At 45.4% G+C, this 17,344-nt stretch overlaps 1 protein-coding gene and 1 non-coding gene across 2 annotated transcripts; both read right to left on the bottom strand.

The window, feature by feature from the left end:
* Positions 1 to 8,978: 8,978 nt before the first annotated feature.
* LOC123408280 (origin of replication complex subunit 1-like) lies at positions 8,979 to 16,213 on the bottom strand. The gene is made up of 17 exons (XM_045101424.1): positions 14,940 to 16,213; positions 14,346 to 14,481; positions 14,105 to 14,257; positions 13,855 to 14,004; positions 13,634 to 13,785; positions 13,458 to 13,557; positions 13,236 to 13,358; positions 12,959 to 13,120; positions 12,751 to 12,808; positions 12,492 to 12,670; positions 11,956 to 12,079; positions 11,769 to 11,839; positions 11,406 to 11,501; positions 10,577 to 10,653; positions 9,934 to 10,017; positions 9,374 to 9,523; positions 8,979 to 9,258 (listed from the first exon to the last, which is right to left on the bottom strand). The coding sequence occupies exons 1-16, from the start codon at positions 16,211 to 16,213 to the stop codon at positions 9,460 to 9,462; spliced, it is 3,003 nt and encodes a 1,000-aa protein (XP_044957359.1). The 3' UTR covers positions 8,979 to 9,258; positions 9,374 to 9,459.
* On the bottom strand, positions 14,120 to 14,197 carry LOC123414506. The gene has a single exon (XR_006614449.1). It is a non-coding gene; the product is annotated as a small nucleolar RNA snoR28 (small nucleolar RNA).
* Positions 16,214 to 17,344: the final 1,131 nt, after the last annotated feature.

Raw genomic sequence — 17,344 nt, 5'->3', positions numbered from 1 at the left:
TAGATTTGGATATATTTATGTCTGTCAATTAAGTTGTTTAATTATTTTTAGGTGCTCCGGTAGATTTGGGAAATTTATTTAGGTCTTCTAATTTTTAGTTGATTCGGAAAAAAATTAGGTTTGTCCCTCTTCTAAAATTTAGGTCTTCCTATTTTTAGAATGAGTTGGCATACAGTCTTCATACCGAGGTGATGAACTATGGACGACAACTATCGACTTGACCTCTTCTGGAACCGAGGTCTCAACTCGAGCCATGGTTCACGCACTTGGAGCAGAAGATACGAGATGTCTATAAAGCTATCACGTGCACCCGTACTTCATACGTTGTTCAGCAGCAACACCACCACCACCACCAGCCGCGTCCCTCTGTGCATCGACAACAATCGCATCCACGTCTAGAACAGCAACCGACACCCCATCCGCCCCCTCCTGACCAGGCTGGCAGTTCGGCGTGCCATCACCCACAGCACCATGCTCCCTCATCGAGCTTCGTGTTTCAGCCAACACCACAACATCACGGTCCCACTGCGGGTTTCATGTTTCAACCACATCCAACTGGTATGGTCCCTCCTGCAGGATCTATGCATATCAGGAGGCGTCGACGTCTGGATCCTGGTGCGCGAGTGAACAAGAAGAACCACTATCACAGCAAACACATGTGGTTGGACATGTTTTTGACTCCTCCACCATGGCCCACATAGGATACACAGAATGACCAGGTCGGGTCCGAGATTCCTATTGGTAACATGCAATACCTATCCATGGGAAACGTTGCATGGGAAACAAAAAATTTCCTACGCACACGCAATACCTATCCATGGGAAACGTTGCATGGGAAACAAAAAATTTCCTACGCACACGCAATACCTATCCATGGGAAACGTTGCATGGGAAACAAAAAATTTCCTACGCACACGCAATACCTATCCATGGGAAACGTTGCATGTGAAACAAAAAAAATCCTACAAACACACAATACCTATCCATGATGATGATCATCTACGAGAGGGGAGAGTGAATCTACATACCCTTAGAGATTGCTAAGCGGAAGCGTATATAACGCGATTGATGTAGTGGAACATCTTCGTGATTCAAAGCGCAGCCCGTCCCGCGATCTCATCACGATCCGTCCCACGATCCCATCACGATCCATCCGGATCTAGTGCCGAACGGACGTCACCTCCGCGTTCAGCACACGTACAGATCGATAACGATCCCCGCCTTCTTGATCCAGCAAGAGGGACGGAGAGGTAGATGAATTCTCCAGCACGACGGCATGGTGATGGTGGTGGTGGATCTATTCCAGCAGGGCTTCGCCTAAGCGCTGTTGAAAAACCGATCTAGAGGGAGAACCGATCTAGAGAGAAGTAGAAGGAGCACGTGGCTGCTTTTCTGTGTCTCAAAAACCTTCAATACCTCTAGTATATATAGGAGGGAGGGAGGGGAGGAGGCAGCCTCAAACCATCAAGGTTTGGCCGAAATTGGAGGTGGAGGAGTCCTACTCGAATCCTACTAGGAGTAGGATTCCTCCTTTCCACTTGGAAACCCTTTCCACCTTTTCCACCTTTGGGTTTTTTTTGCCCCTCAAACCTCATGGGGCCTTAGTGGGAGCTTATGTCAGCCCATTAGGGACTGGTTTGTATCCTCCCACAGCCCATAAGTCCCCTCGGGGCGTGACACCCCTCCCGTTGGTCCCCGATACCCTCCCGGTACACTATGATGAGCCCGAAACTTTTCCGGTGACCAAAACAGGACTTTCTATATATCAATCTTTACCTCCGGACCATTCCGGAGCTCCTCGTGACGTCCGGGATCTCATCCGGGACTCCGAACTACTTTCGGTTACCAACACCTATAACTCAACTATATCGAAATGTCACTGAACCTTAAGTGTGCAGACCCTGCGGGTTCGAGAACCATGCAGACATGACCGAGACACCTCTACGGTCAATAACCAATAGCAGGACCTGGATGCCCATATTGTCTCCTACATATTCTAGGAAGATCTTTATCGGTTGAACCACTATGTGAAGGATTCAGTTAATCCCGTATGGTGTTTCCTTTGTCCTTCGGTATGTTACTTGCCCGAGATTCAATCGTCGGTATCTCTATACCTAGTTCAATCTCGTTACCGGCAAGTCTCTTTACTCGTTCTGTAATACAAGATCTCATGGCTAACTCCTTAGTCACATTGCTTGCAAGGCTTATTGTGATGTTGTATTACCGAGTGGGCCCCGAGATACCTCTCCGTCATACGGAGTGACAAATCCCAGTCTTGATTCATGCCAACCCAATAGACACCCTTGGAGATACCTGTAGAGCACCTTTATAGTCACCTAGTTACGTTGCGACTTTTGATACACACAAGGTATTCCTCCGGTGTCCGGGAGTTGCATGATCTCATGGTCATAGGAACAGATACATTGACATGCAGAAAACAGTAGCAATAAACTGACACGGTCATATGTTACGTTTCTAGTTTGGGTCTTGTCCATCACATCATTCTCCTAATGATGTGATCTCGTTATTAAGTGACAACACTTGTCTATGGCTAGGAAACCTTAACCATCTTTGATCAACGAGCTAGTCAACTAGAGGCTTACTAGGGACAGTGTTTTGTCTATGTATCCACACATGTATTTGAGTTTTCAATCAATACAATTATAGCATGTATAGTAAACGATTATCATGAAAAAAGAAATATAATAATAACCAATTTATTATTGCCTTAGGGCATATTTCCAATAACCGACCAGGGTTTTGATGTGGGCACCATATTTGATGTTAAAACATCGACATGCCTACTTTCGGTCTATGTTGGACACGTCGCAAGGTATGTCTCGTGGTATAATGTTATCGACCTTCTTTGTGTACACTATGGCTGAAACTCACTTATATCTTGCGCAGAGATGTTATTCTAGTGAACAGACTAGGCGAGCCTACACTACACTAAATGAGCAGTTCGACACGTACACTCGAGTTATCTGGCAACCGTACATAGAAGCAGCCATAACTGCGAGATATCCCGGTGGTATTTTTGAGCTATGCACGAGAGATCGGGGTTACTGGATGACGAAATCAAAGATTATCTTCGATGTCTTCATTTAGGAGATGGCACAACAGTGGGTTATGAGACAGTTTGGTCTTCGGCGGCTGGCGAATCGACCCCCTACAGAGAACCAGCTGCAAGGAGTATTCCACATATATTATATACTTACTACATATTACATTGTCTTTCACTGTGGTCTATGTTTAAACAACACCATCAATTACAGGATGACAAGGAAGGGAGGTTCAGTGGCTACAAAGGCTTCAACACTACGTTACACACTGGGATATTGCCACTGAACTTCTCTGGCATGAACAAGTCGCATTTGATCTCGCTGGATACAATGCCTATTTGGATCGGTACATGAGAGGGACACAATTACGCATTGTTCAACACTCTAATACAGATGAGATACTGGACCCTCTGACGTCGGATACGTACCCGACCTATGATACTTCTGGCTCCAGGCAGTACGCGGTAATATTTATTATCTTTACCTAATACAACTTGTTGTTACATAATGTGTCTTCCATACTTATTAATCATGATGACAATTTTAGGGTGAGTTGGCATACAGTCTTCATACCGAGGTGATGAAATATGGACGACAACTATCGACTTGACCTCTTCTCGTACCGAGGTCTCAACTCCATCCATGGTTCACGCGCTTGGAGGAGAAGATACGAGATGTCTATAAAGCTATCACGTGCACCCGCACTTCGGACGTTGTTCAGCAGCAGCAGCAGCATCACCAGCCGCGTCCCTCCGTGCATCGACAACAGCGACATCCACGTCTAGAACAGCAATCGACGCCCCATCCACCCCCTCCTGACCAGGCTAGCAATTCGACGTGGCGTCACCCACAACACCATGCTCCCTCGTCGAGCTTCGTGTTTCAGCCAACACCACAACATCACGGTCCCACTGCGGGTTTCATGTTTCAGCCACATCCAACTGGTATGGCCCCTCCTGCAGGATCCTATGCATATCAGGAGGCGTCGGCGTCCGGATCCGGGTGCATGAGTGAACAAGAAGAACCACTATCGCAGCAAACACATGTGGTTGGATATGTTTTCGACTCCTCCATCATGGCCACACAGGATACACATAATGACCAGGGCGGGTTAAAGATTCCTATTCGTAACATTAGCCCCCCCCCCTCACATGTTTGGATGAAATACGCCTCCCCTATTCCCAGAGCGCCAAGGCGGACGTCGCCAGTGAGGCTTCTATTTATCATTAGAGACATGTCTATCTAATTATGTATGAGACATATGTCTATTTTATGTATAACACTTCTATCTATCATTAGAGATATGACTATCTAATTATGTACGAGACGTATGACTATTTTATGTATGAGACTTCTACCTATCATTAGAGACATGACTATCTAATTATGTATGAGACATATGTCTATTTTATGTATGAGTTTTCTATGCTCAGTTGGTTCAGCGGGGATAACACTTATACTACCAACACCTTGAGATTACAAACACATACTACAAAATACATCTGAATTAAAAGGCATGACTAAACTACATGAAGGCATCATCATCGTCCTTCGTTGATGCAGAGCTCTTGCCCTTCGATGACGTAGAGCTCTTGTCCTTCGTAGACGCAGAGATCTTGCCCTTCGATGATGAGGTACTGTTGTCCCTGGTACTCGACATGAAGATATCGTCTTCGTCCTCGCTGTCGTCCATCCATAAAAATGGATATTTTACTCCACTGTGTATGTGTTGGCCTTTATTCTTCCATCTTTCATTAAACCTGATAAGTTATTTCTGTATCTCCTTAATGTCCTTGGATGCCACCCCTTACTAGCTAATGCATGGGCAACCTCATTCAGTAGCCTGTCACTACTGATGAGTTCGTCCCATGAAACTATCATGGTGTCTTTCTTAAAAATGCTAGCTAAGCGAAGAAGACATTCGGACATACCAGAGAGAAAACTACGATGCAAAGGATAATGGAACATCTTGACAAAAGTTAGCTATTGGACTACACTTTTATCCCACCTTAGTGTGGAGGGGAGTTTTATAGGTGCCTGAGAGCGAGGCTGGAAAGAAATGGCGGCAAAGCGAGGCTGGAAAGAAATGGTGGGAAAGAAATGGCGAGAAAGATATGGAGGAAAAGATATGGCGGGAAAGATATGGCCGGAAAACTTAACATGTTCAAACTAAGATATAACTTGTTGAAATTAAGATACAATTTTAGGATACAATAACATAAATCTACTGAGTACAACGTGGATATTTTCCTTTTCCATCACCAGCTTCTTCTATTTCCTTGGCCGCACGAGCCCTTTCTTTCTTTCTTTGCCTCTCAGCATCACGGGCCTCCTGTCGCACTCTATAAACCTCCGCCAGTCGTAGTTCCTCTTCTCGGTTTTTCTTCAGCATCTCATCAATCAAAGCCCTCTACTTCACACGTTACTCTTGCCACTCTCTCTTCTCCTCTACTTCGGCCTTCTCGCGGCGCTCTTCCAAGTCCAAACTTCATGAATCTCGGTCACCGCCCAGTACGGTATTTCCGTGTCAATCCAATGATAGTACATGCACAGAGGAGGAGGAGACTACAAAAGAAGATAAATATAAATATCAAATAAACAATAATATCAACAAAATGTTTATTCTTAATGACATGAGCATACCGGAGGCCTGATGTACGGAGAAATAGAAACGGGTGGATCTTCCTCATAATTGGCGCACATGAAAAACTTCATGCCCAACCAATCTGAAAAATCAGTCACCTCCTTCACCTTGCACAGATCACCGCACCAACAACACACTACTTCCTAGGCCTAATGCTTTGATCCGAGCAAGGCAAACTCATAATGACTAGAGCGTTTGTGTTTTCAAGTATGGCCGGATGATGGAGGAAGACAGTACAATGCCTCCTTTTATAGACTCGGATGACAAGGGCAATGGCGGGAAAATGAGGCAGGAAAGAAATGGCGGGGAACTAGGCGGGAAAAAATTGGTGGGAAAGAAATGGCGGGAAACGAGGCGGGAAAGAAATTGGCGGGAAAGAAATGGCGGAAAAGAAATGGCGCGAAAGCGTGGCGGGAAATTGAGGCGGGAAAGAAAGGGCGGGAAAATTGGCGGAAAAAATTATAGAGGCACAATTTTCATATTGTGGACATAAAAAATTATGCATTACGTGGCAAAAAAATCATGCACTTATTGACTTTACCAACACCAATTCATACTAATTGGTCATGGCTAGGCCGATTGTTACTAATTGGTCACGGCTAAGCCGTACTAATCGGCTTAGCCAAGGCCGATAGTGCCCACATACAAAGCCGGCAGGCTGTCAGCCTAGCCATAGCCGATAGGGACTAATTGGTCTTGACTAGTCCGACATGATCATATTTTTGAAAAAAAAATTAAATGATGCAATATTTTTCAAAATCAATAAAAATGCAATATTTAAAAAAATAGCAGAAGCATAGTGGTCTTTTCAGTAATTTGTTGGGTGAGTCTGTCCACACCATCACGTAGGTGGGATTCATGAAGCTCGTAATTGATTGGACAAAAAAACATAGTCATATTTGCAATAATCGATTGTGTAAACATGCTCCATCAAACCATCATCTAGGTTGGATTCATGAAGCACGCAATTGATTGGACAAGAAGCATAGTCATATTCTCAATAATTGGTTATGTAAATTTGCTCCATTATCATCCACTCCGGATTCATCATACTCGCAATTGATGGACAAGGAGCATGGTCACATTTTTAATAATCGGTCGTGTAAATCTGTTCCATCACACCATCACCTACTTCGGATTCATGAAGCCCGCAATTGATTGGACAAGAAGCATAATCACGTTTTCAATGACAAATTTGCTCCATCACACCATCACTTACGTCGGACTCATGAAGTCCGCAATTAATAATTGGACAAGAAGCATAGTCACATTTTCAATAATCGTTGTGTGGATCTGCCCCATCGCGTTTTATCCAAACAACGTGATAGAAAGGGTGTGATGATAGATGGCACCACATGTTATCATTGTAGCTTCTGTCGAGTTGTACGTGCACCACCATGCTCAGCCCAGCAGCATCATGATCAATCTGCCCCTCGCGTCCAATCCAAACCACGCGATATGTTGTCGCTTCAGCTTGTGTCGAGTTGTACAAGCACCAGCAATTTTTTGTGTTTTGACCCTTTTTCAAAAGTTGAACCAGATCTAATCCTGGTTTAAAAATAATTCAGGATCTGACAATTTCCTACCGTGGGGTCCGGCTGCAGGGTATATCAGCCTAACGTCGAGGTCCGTGACGGTAGGAAACTTATCCACATTAGCATGACGCACCCCTATCGTCAAACAGGCTGGTGATAGCCTGTACAACCCTGTCGTTGAGGTACCCGGTGGTAGGTGCGAACACATACTGTATTCGATACTTAGAAAAAAAAAACGATTGACGTGCACTGCTACGGCCGTGGACCCCGACGATAGGTTGTTATACCCTACGACCATAGACCCTGACGATAAGAAGAGAGTCAGATTCCAAAAAGAATACAAACCAGGCCAGATCTCGCTCAACTTTCATTAAAGGATCAAAACATCAAAATTAGCCACAAGCACCGTCACACTCAGGTCCAGCAGCATCATGGTCAATTTATCCCCGTCATGTCCAATCCAAACCATCAACATAAAGGACAATATGGTCGGTGGCATGACATGTTGTCAAATGTCAATGTTGTTTGTGTCGAGTTGTACAAGAACGACCACGCTCAAACCCGATAGCACCATGATGGATCAAATCGCAATACCCGATGACAAGCCCAGATAAATTGTGCATTGAGCCCCAGTCGGTCACATGACTCACATCCCTCGCGTTCGCAAGGCAGATGAACACATTGACAAGTATTCCCTCGGTTTTTCCCGTAAAAAAAAAAGAGAGTACTTCTTCCATTTCTAAATATAAGTTTTTTTTAAAGTTTTCAATACAAACTACATACTTCAGGACATGTTTGGTAGCCTGCACGAAAGATGCATGAGTCGAAAAGTTCCCTTCCCGACCCATTTTTCGGTGTTTGGTAGAGTGCATGAGCTCTGTTGAGCATAGCTGAACTGATGCACCCCCCCCCTCCGCAGAGGCGAGCTGAGGAGAGCATAGATGCCTTCATCCACCCTGGCCGCCTCGCCTCGCCCTCGCCAGCGCCCATCCCGAGCCCCGATGACGGCCTCGCCCGCACCCCTCCCGAGCCCCGCCAGCCTCGCCCTCGCCCCATCGCGTCGCGCCCCTCCGGAGCCCCGACGACGGCCTCGCCCTCTCCCTCCCCGCCGGGACTTCTCTCCCCGCGCCCCACCGGCCCTCCTCTTCCTCCCTCGCAGTGCACCTCTTCCTCCTACCTCTTCCTACCAAACACAGTCTCATCCAAACATATCTCAACACATACATGACCACCAAACAATTGAAGATGTATGTATTTATCATGTCTATACGTAGCGTGCATCAACACGGAACAACTATGCTAGTGTGAGAACAACTACCAAACACATCCTTAAAGTATGCTTTATATGTAGTCCGTGGTGAAATTTTTAAAATGACTTATATTTAGAGTATATTGTTGACAGCAACACTGTTAACTACATACTTACTCCGTGCCAAAACATCTAAAGTTCTAGATTTATCCTATGTCAAACATCTTTATAATTGACCAAATTGTTAAGAAAACATATTGACATTTGTTGCGGATGTTGGCTTAAATTTGCTGTAAACTAATCAAATTTAAAAGGCGTTTTGACTTGGAACAAACCTAGAGCTAGAGCTTCAAGTATTTTGAAACCAATTCTTAAAAAAAATGAAACGGAGGGAGTGCCTTTTAACTGCATAATTTTCATTCTCAACTACCACATGGCTATCATCTAACACTCTTGTGGAGTAAACATGCGCTGGTGAGCAAAACATATAAATAACAATTTAATGTTATAGATAAGTCATGTTAAAGGTAACAGTACTAGCTCAAATGAGAGCGCGACAACATTACAACACGGTCCCACACAAGTTCCACAAATGTGGTGAAAAAAGAAGTACAAGTTTTTTCACATCTTACTAATCCGACGCACAACTGAGACTCCTTTTTTTTCTGAGATGGCAACTATAGAAAGCCGATGTACGGCCGAGTTCTTGGTTTACATGGCAACCGATATGCAATCGGTGCAGGGTTTTCTTTTTTCTTTTCTAAGTTTCTGCAGAAGATACAGAGAGCTTCTTAGTTTCGCAATATAATGCTCATCACTGGAAACAAGATGGCCACAGCCGCAAACTTCAGTACAGGGTGAGAAACAGAGGGAGTGAACTTACTATACATGTAGGCAGGGCTGCTGCTCCCCAAGAGAAGCAGAAATGCAATGGAGTGCTGGGAAATTTAGCCACTGCAGGTATGAGATTTAGAGGTACTTGGACAGCCAAGGAAGATCTGGGGACTCCTTGAGGGCAAAGGTCACATCGTCGCTGCCAAACAACAAAACGAAGGGATTAGTATATGAGAGAAAGAGGTTTAACCAGACGATAATAGCTTCGAACTGTCCTGTGGAACTGTCCTGTGGATCTAGGGTTTCGGTTCAGATGGGTAAAAGGGATGGGTAAAAGGGGACAAGCCTTCTTATCCTTGTTCAATGAAAATTGAGTATCAAATTTAGCTGTGATGAATAAATTTTTAAAACAATCAGAAAAGCCCCAGAACCTACTTCTTTTCTTCATATATCTGGCCGGTGGCCATAGCTTATGCATTGGGCTCTCAGCCCATCCGCATAAGCAAACTGATATTTATTAAAAATAAAATAGTGGATGTGGAAGGTTGTTGGTCTTCAGACTGTTATACCATGCCTGTTTGAAAGGGCAATGTAGTTTTGCAAGCTAACCTTGGGTAATTAAGCTGCAGCTTCTGCAACTTATGCTTGGTGCCTTCCTCACAGAGAACGATCTTGCTCTCACCAAGCTTGCAACTGCAAGAGAAAATTAGAACAATTTGTTTCTAGACAACACTAAACTAAAACAGTATATGCATAGATAATAGAGAATAAAGCATTGGGAGCTAAGGGTTCTGACTTTTTCAAATTGTAGATGCACCATAGGTGGGAAAATAGTGAACTGGTAGAGAATGTACGCACAGAATAGAGCTAGGGTTAGGTAGTCTAATCCTACCATAGGATCAGGCTAGCATAGAAACATGATTAAAAAAAACTATCGCAACATTGATTTCCTACATATGCAACCTACAAAAAAGTATATGATGAAAAGATTATTTTCTGAGTAGTTTCCATGTAACAAATTTTGTGCAAATAACCCTTTTTGTGTGGTGGAAACAGGTCCCACGACAAGCTAGGATCGGACAAGAGATGTAATCATTTCCCCAAAGAATATGCGGCTGATTAACAGCAACACTATCCACGTCATACATGATGACACATGCACATGAACTCAAGGTAATCATATGTAAAAGCAACTTTAACACAGTTTCATGCAATGTGAATACCAAATACAGATTAAATCAGAATGACTTACCAGATTTTCAGGAGAGTATCGTATCCGGGCAATATTTCTCTGTTGACGTGGCACCAAGAGAAAACAGTCGCTGCCAGCTACAGGATAAAAAGATATTCCATGAGAATGCTTCTTCAAATGCACCTATAGTGTGTAGGCGCTCTTTTCTAGTTTCCCAGTGGGAATAACTTTCATAAGAGCAGGATTGTGGACATTAATTCACTACCAAATGGACAGTAATACAGTGAAAGAACGCTCACACAATGAAACTTCTGTAGCAAGCATGAAGCAAAAAAACTAAAGCCTCCAAATTCAGATGGAAACACGACCAGACAAGAGGTTGGAAAGAACTACTGGCTATATGGAGGAATAGTTCAATGAGAGAATGAATGCCTACTCAGTAATTACTCGCATGGTTTTTCATTGCAGACCAATATACTGATCCAGAAAATAATCAGAACTTGGAAGTCATCAAAACAATTACTGCATTCATGAAAGATAGAGCAAAGGCAAGCCATCATCCTCATTTGAATACAGGTATAGTAGAGTAAACCAAGGTGAAATGTGAGGCCTAGATCGGTTAGAATATTGGAAACCACATAAGGTTGTGGCAGCTAGCAGACACGAATTAAGGGAAAACTTAGTTAGTGGTAAGCAAGCTGAGTTGCCTAAAATAGGTCCACAAGGGACTCCGAATAATATTTTATGCAGCAAATTAAGTTGGCTAAATTCATCAGAAATATTGACCTAAGAAAAAGAGTGGATCAAGGAAAAATAGTTATAACGGTAAATTTTCTGCATGGCTGCAATGCTAAAGACAAACACAGAAATTATCAAAAATTATGCTCACCTTATCAAACAATACTTCACCTAGGCCACTCCTGTATAGTTCGTGGACCATAGCAGCCAGTATAACTTTCCCAAATTTTGGACAATTCTTCATTACCTAAGCGAGGAGAAGTTGGTAATGTAAGGTTGGACACAGCTAGTATTGCTATTTAATCTGATTAAGGAAGTCAAATACATGTAGTTACCATAACTGAGCAAACTGTATACTACTCCCTCCGTCCCAAAATAAGTGTCTTAAACTTAGTACAACTTTGTACTAGAGCTAGTACAAAGTTGAGACAGTTATTTTGGGACGGAGGGAGTACATAACAAAGCTAACACAAAGTATGAGTTCAGATAAGAAGCAACCATTATCTCCACTTACTTGAATATGTGGTGCCTGAAAGACTTCTTGAATAGCGTCTTCTATGTCACCCATGCAAACAAAACCATTTCCTAAAGTATTGGACAAATGTTCAGTGGGCTATATATAATTAGGAGCTTAGCAAAAAAACCAAGTACCCTTTAATGAATAGGTTATTTAGAACTGTAGTACAAATGCAGAGGGTTACCTATATTTGCAGAAGAGGGAGTCTGTTCAACCTGTTGAAATTGTTTAACACGGTAGTCTGCAAACTCTGCTGCGCGTCTACAAATTTCTAAGGCCCGCCTAGCATCGCCAGACATAGCAGCTACCTGCGGGAAAAAGCAATCTAATCAGATGAATGAAGATGCATGTTAACGAAAACATTTGATGGCAACTAACACGCAATGGCACCACACTGCATTGTGGAAACTATGTTTATTCCACCCAGCAGTGATTATGAGATGCCTCATATCAAACTATTCAAAAAGGGAAGAGCGTAGAAATTATCAAAGCATGATTCACTCTACTAGTTCATGGGACTCTGGCTTAAATGTTTACTATGAAACATCATGGAGGTCTGAACACAAATAGGAGAAATTAACCTTCAAGTGAAGGACCTAGTGCTTAAATAATTTCTCAGCAAATCTCGGATAAGATGACAGAAGAATAATCATGGACAAAAATATACAAGCATATCATAGTAAATGTGCACACATGATACTGTGATCCAAAGTTCCAAACCTTTCTAGAAGCAAACTCAATAGCTTGATCTTCAAAGGCATTGATACCCTTAAGACGGCTTGTTATGATTTCCTGCAGTTGCCGATAATTATAGGGGCCAAAACACAGCCGCTGAATACCCATCCTACTTGAGATACGCGGCAATAGTTTTTCTGGAAGATCCATTGTGTTTGCTATACCTGCATTCAGTAACAACACACCAAAGAATAAATAATAGGCTAGAGATCAAAATCACAAACCAAGACAGAGTTATAGGTACCTATAATAACTAGGTTTGAATTTGGCTTGGTCGGCCAATCAAGAATGTTATACAGCACCTGATAGAAAGATTAATCCAAATGTCAATGAATATGAACACATATGATACAAAAATCAGAAGGCCAAATGATGACAACATTGGGCATTTTCCCAAAAATAAACTATAAATTTGTACAGCTATTTAATTAAGTTCAGCTAGGTTATATTACCGACTGATTTCTTGTCAAAAGGAGATCAAGCTCGTCGATGAGCAAAACAATTGGCTGGTTTGCTTGCTTTCCAATTTTCTTGCCATCTGAAAAGTGCTGTGTCAAATAATGAAGAGCTTTTTTCCATCCCACCCTATGCCCACTCAACTGTTCATATATAACCTGCATATTCAATGAAGTGGAGCTGTTATAAGTTTATGTTGACTGATAAGGGAATGCGTATGCTATGCTCGAGTAGGAATTTGACATTTCTTAACCAACTTAGAAGTTTGTATACCTTGTAGATATTCTCTGGAGAAGCTAATTTGAGACCATTGATTTCTATAAAACAATAGGGCCTCAGAGCTCCAGAATCAAATTCAGATCTCAACCTCCTCATGACTGCAAGTACACTCATAGTCTGCCAATAAACAAAGCAGGTGCAGAAAATGCAGTTTAGCGTTCAGCCACAGCAAAAGAAATCAAACCATCATGACAGCCATGAAATAAGGTTGGTTACCTTGCCAGTACCAGGCACACCATGAATATAAAGGCAGCGTCCTAGACAATGGTCATTGCAAATTGCATCCTTCACAAATGTCGAGATCTCCTCCATTTCTCTGGCATAAGACTTCTACTCAGTAACAGTTTGCATAAGAAGCTGATGAAACATGCAACAAACATGAATAGCCATACTTATCCCTGCAAGGCAATGACTTGGGAAGAGTGGCCAATAACAAGGTAGCTTTCGCCTTCTCCAGAGCAGTCTTTTGATGACACCGAACATGCTCAGGTATTTTACGGATTCCAATCTTTTGCAGGCCATATATCCTCCCTTTCCATGAATTCTACAAACAAACAGGCATTTCAGTAAAGCGATGCAAAATTATAGAGGGAAAGGGAGGAAGAGTTAGTACAGCAGGCAAAATTTTCTCATTAGATTGGTTCTTTCTGGCTGAGCAACGTGCAGCCGGTTCATCCTCCTCATCGTATTCTGAATCTACATCGGTATCACTGTTATAATCATCAGCAGCATTGTAAGGCTCGTCACTGGGATCTTCTTTTGTCTACATAATAGAGCAGGGACAAGATTATTCACTATACCACAATGAAGATCCAGATTTCTATAAACAGAGTTTCACAACTTTGACGTTTCAGAAGATATACCTCAGGTTCATCATCAATATCTGCCAGACGCTTAAAATTATGCCAATGTATATCATACTCATATTCGCAATAAAATACATCATCTCCGTCATTAGCGGCATCCCTAAACTCTTTGGGGCTCATGACAAAACAATGTCTAAGGATAGTTTCCATCTGTAAAAGCCACAAGAAGAAAGCAAGTAGAATCAATAAACATGGAAAATTGAGGAACCAAACATAGACAGGAAAAAACGATAATCACCTCAATGTCTCCAACATCATTGGTACGATACAGCTCTCTCCGCAAATTGTGTGGCTGCCTTCCTGCTGCAGTCTCTTCAGGAATAGTGTACCACCTCACCTTTGCCCAGAATGCTCCATCTGGCTCCCTCCGTAAACTGTTACATGTTATTGCTATTCAGTAAGTATCATTGTAACAACAAGCATGTCTGAAAGCATATTCCTGCCTTCTTTTACCATCCCAAAACAACATTGTAGATTGAACTCTTGTTTTGTTGGAAGGAGGGATCAGACACAAAACAAAACAATGTCTTGCACCTAACTCCAATGAAAACTCCACATCTAAAGTTAAGTTTATGCACCATCGCCTAGCACTTGGAAGCAATGTTCTACAGTTCCTATTCTCAGCGATTATACCATTCAGATACACTATTCCACATCCATTTCTCAGAAAGCACATCAGTAGCCACCAGCCCATCACTACAGCAAACTGCCAACAAGCTTCCAATTTTGCAAACTTTTCCAAACGAGACCAATTATAGCTAATTATCACACGAATGTAAGGAAACCAATTCACTGAACTTTTCGCCACAGAAAAAAAACTAGTGCCGCTAACCTTTCAATGCGCGCAGCCCATAAATCGCTGGCGAGAAGCTTCTCTTTGGCTGTCCTCTTGATCTTCTTCCCGACCGGCGGCTTGGGCCTGTCCATCGCCCTCCCCTCATGCTCGGCCTTGCAGTACGGGCACGCCCAGTCCCCCTCTGGCACGCGGCGCAGCGGCGGGCGCACGCAGCGCAGGTGGAAGCCGCCGAGGCAGGCATCGCACTCCACCATGACCCCGCCGCCGGCGCGGAAGCAGACGCGGCAGTCCTCCGCCTCGGGGTCCTCGGCGTCCGACTCTTCGCCCTCCAGCCGCTTGATGTAGACGTCATCCCCGGCGGCGAACTCCCCGCCGTCGTACACCACCTTGCGGTAGTAGACCCGATTCGTCGGCAGCCGCCGCTGCCGCTTGGGCTTGCGCTCGGTCTGGGTCGGGGTCTTGGGCGACGGCGACGGCGCGGCCCGCTTCCGCTTGAGGGTGGGCGCGGGCTTGGGCTTGGCCGGCGTCTCGAAGAGGACGGCCTTGGGCTTGGGCTTGGCCGGCGTCTCGAAGAGGGCGGCCTCCGAGAGGTCCTTGGCGGGGGTCTCGAGGAGGCGGGAGGACCTGCGGACCGTGGAGGGCGTCGCCGGAGACATTGGCGGCGGCGAGGCCACGGATTTGGACTTCCGTCTGGGCGTGGGCTTGGACGGGGTGGAGAATTCCATCTGGGCGGCGGCGGCCATGGCCTTCGACGGAGAGGATCTGATCGGGGTGGCGCTGGCGCTGGCGTTGGCGCTGGCACAGACACGGAACAGGCAGATCTCCCAGGGTGGAATCGGAGAGCACGGGCGCCGTCGGCAGTGGGGGGCGCGGGGCGCTTCCCTCTGTGGGCAGCGAGCCGGCGGATCGGCGCGGCACAACCGGCGGTGGGGCAGTGGAGCGGCGGCGAGGGAGGGCGGGGGGTAGGGCGCGCCGGCGATGGTGAGTGGCGGCGGGGCGGGGCGGGGCGGGGCTCGGCGAGGACGCTTGCCGGCGGCGGACGGGGCCAAGGCGAGATGGGATGGTGCGGCCTGCGCCGTGATGCGATTCAGAGGACAGGGCAGGAGTACAACGGTAAACTCTGTAGATATACGAAAAACAGAGATGGGGCGACGGGAATGGGGATTAGGGTTTGGCGGTTTGCCGCCCAGGGAGGCACGGGATTTTCGCGTTTTTGCAGTTTGGCCCTTGGAGCACCCGTAGCAAACCTTGTAAAAGAGTGACCCGCAAAATGAGGTTACAAATCGCTGCGGAACGATTTCGTAGGGCATTTCGTGCGATAAAGATCAGACTCCGTACATAAAAATGTAAAATTTGAAAAAAGGATTCGCGAAAAGCAACTACTACATCATTCATCAAACCACATCATGGTTCTTCATCAAACTACATCACTTCTTCGTCAAACTACATAAGCTCTTCATACTACTACTAGGTAGGGGGTCTGCGGGCCGTGCAGCGTACCCGAGTCAATACTACCAAAAATGACGGGTGCGGCGGCGACGACGCGGCGGATGAGCTGGAGGAGCTCAGTCCTCGTCGGAGTCAAGGTCGATCCAGATCTTGTCCTACTCGGCCTTCAAGACGCGCAGGTCCGCCTCCTTGGGCGCGCTCGCCTGCGATGCCGTGACCCCTTGCTTGAGGAAGATCTGCTCGATCTCGAGCTCGCGGCAGTTGCGTGTGGCGTCCTCCGTCGCCTCCCTCACCGAGCGGTCCATGATGGCGCACATGAGGTGATCCTCCTGCCCCGGGGGGAGGTAGTCCTCGGGGTCGATGACCCCTCCACGCAGCTGGCCGGCGTCGTCCTCGAGCTTGACGGCGAGCGGCCCGAGCTCCTTCGCCCTTCTCTTCACCGGAGTGATGGTCCGCGGGGACGAGGCGCCCGCGAACGACCTCCCGGCAGCATAGGAGTCGGAGGAGCCGATGTGTCGAGACGCGAGCTCGCACTCGTACTCCTCGAGCTCGCGGCGTTCGAAAGTCGGCGGTTGTAGTTCAGCCACCTCTGTGATCCCTGCTTGCGTGCGGCGTCGGAGGCACGACGGCGACAGCGCTCGGAGTCATCCCCTCCATTTCCGTGGTCGTCCATGATCGGGAGAGCCCACTCGTGGTTTTTTGTATCGTCGACAACGAGAAATTAGGGCGGAGTGGGAGTTGAATCGCATCGGAGTACGGTGGCGGAGGATAGGGTTTGACCCATAAATGTGTTGTGAAACCGTATATATGCCAGCCGGAGGGGTCTTTTTGTGGGCCACGGTAAAAAAAATACGAACCGGATGCGTAATATGGGGTCTTTTCTAGGCACTAAAACATACCAAACTGGTATACTCGTCGGAATTTTACGGGTTCGACCCTTTTACGAGGTGTGCTAGAGATGCTCTAAGGGAGGCCATTCGGTAGTGTAGCCT

Source organism: Hordeum vulgare, chromosome 7H (assembly GCF_904849725.1).
Source record: "Hordeum vulgare subsp. vulgare chromosome 7H, MorexV3_pseudomolecules_assembly, whole genome shotgun sequence".
Taxonomy (NCBI): Eukaryota; Viridiplantae; Streptophyta; class Magnoliopsida; order Poales; family Poaceae; genus Hordeum; species Hordeum vulgare.
Note: the sequence above shows the minus strand (reverse complement) of the source record. Positions and strands in the feature narration are given on the sequence as shown.

Bases quoted from the DNA above. Each gene is read 5' to 3' on its own strand.
- LOC123408280 (XM_045101424.1), bottom strand. From the start codon at position 16,213: ATGCCCTACGAAATCGTTCCGCAGCGATTTGTAACCTCATTTTGCGGG. The intron at 11,502-11,768 runs GTAAGTGGAGAT...CTCCTCGCTTAG, and splicing joins TTCAGGCACCACATATTCAA to GTAATGAAGAATTGTCCAAA. The intron at 10,654-11,405 runs GTGAGCATAATT...TTTATCCTGTAG, and splicing joins GTGAAGTATTGTTTGATAAG to CTGGCAGCGACTGTTTTCTC.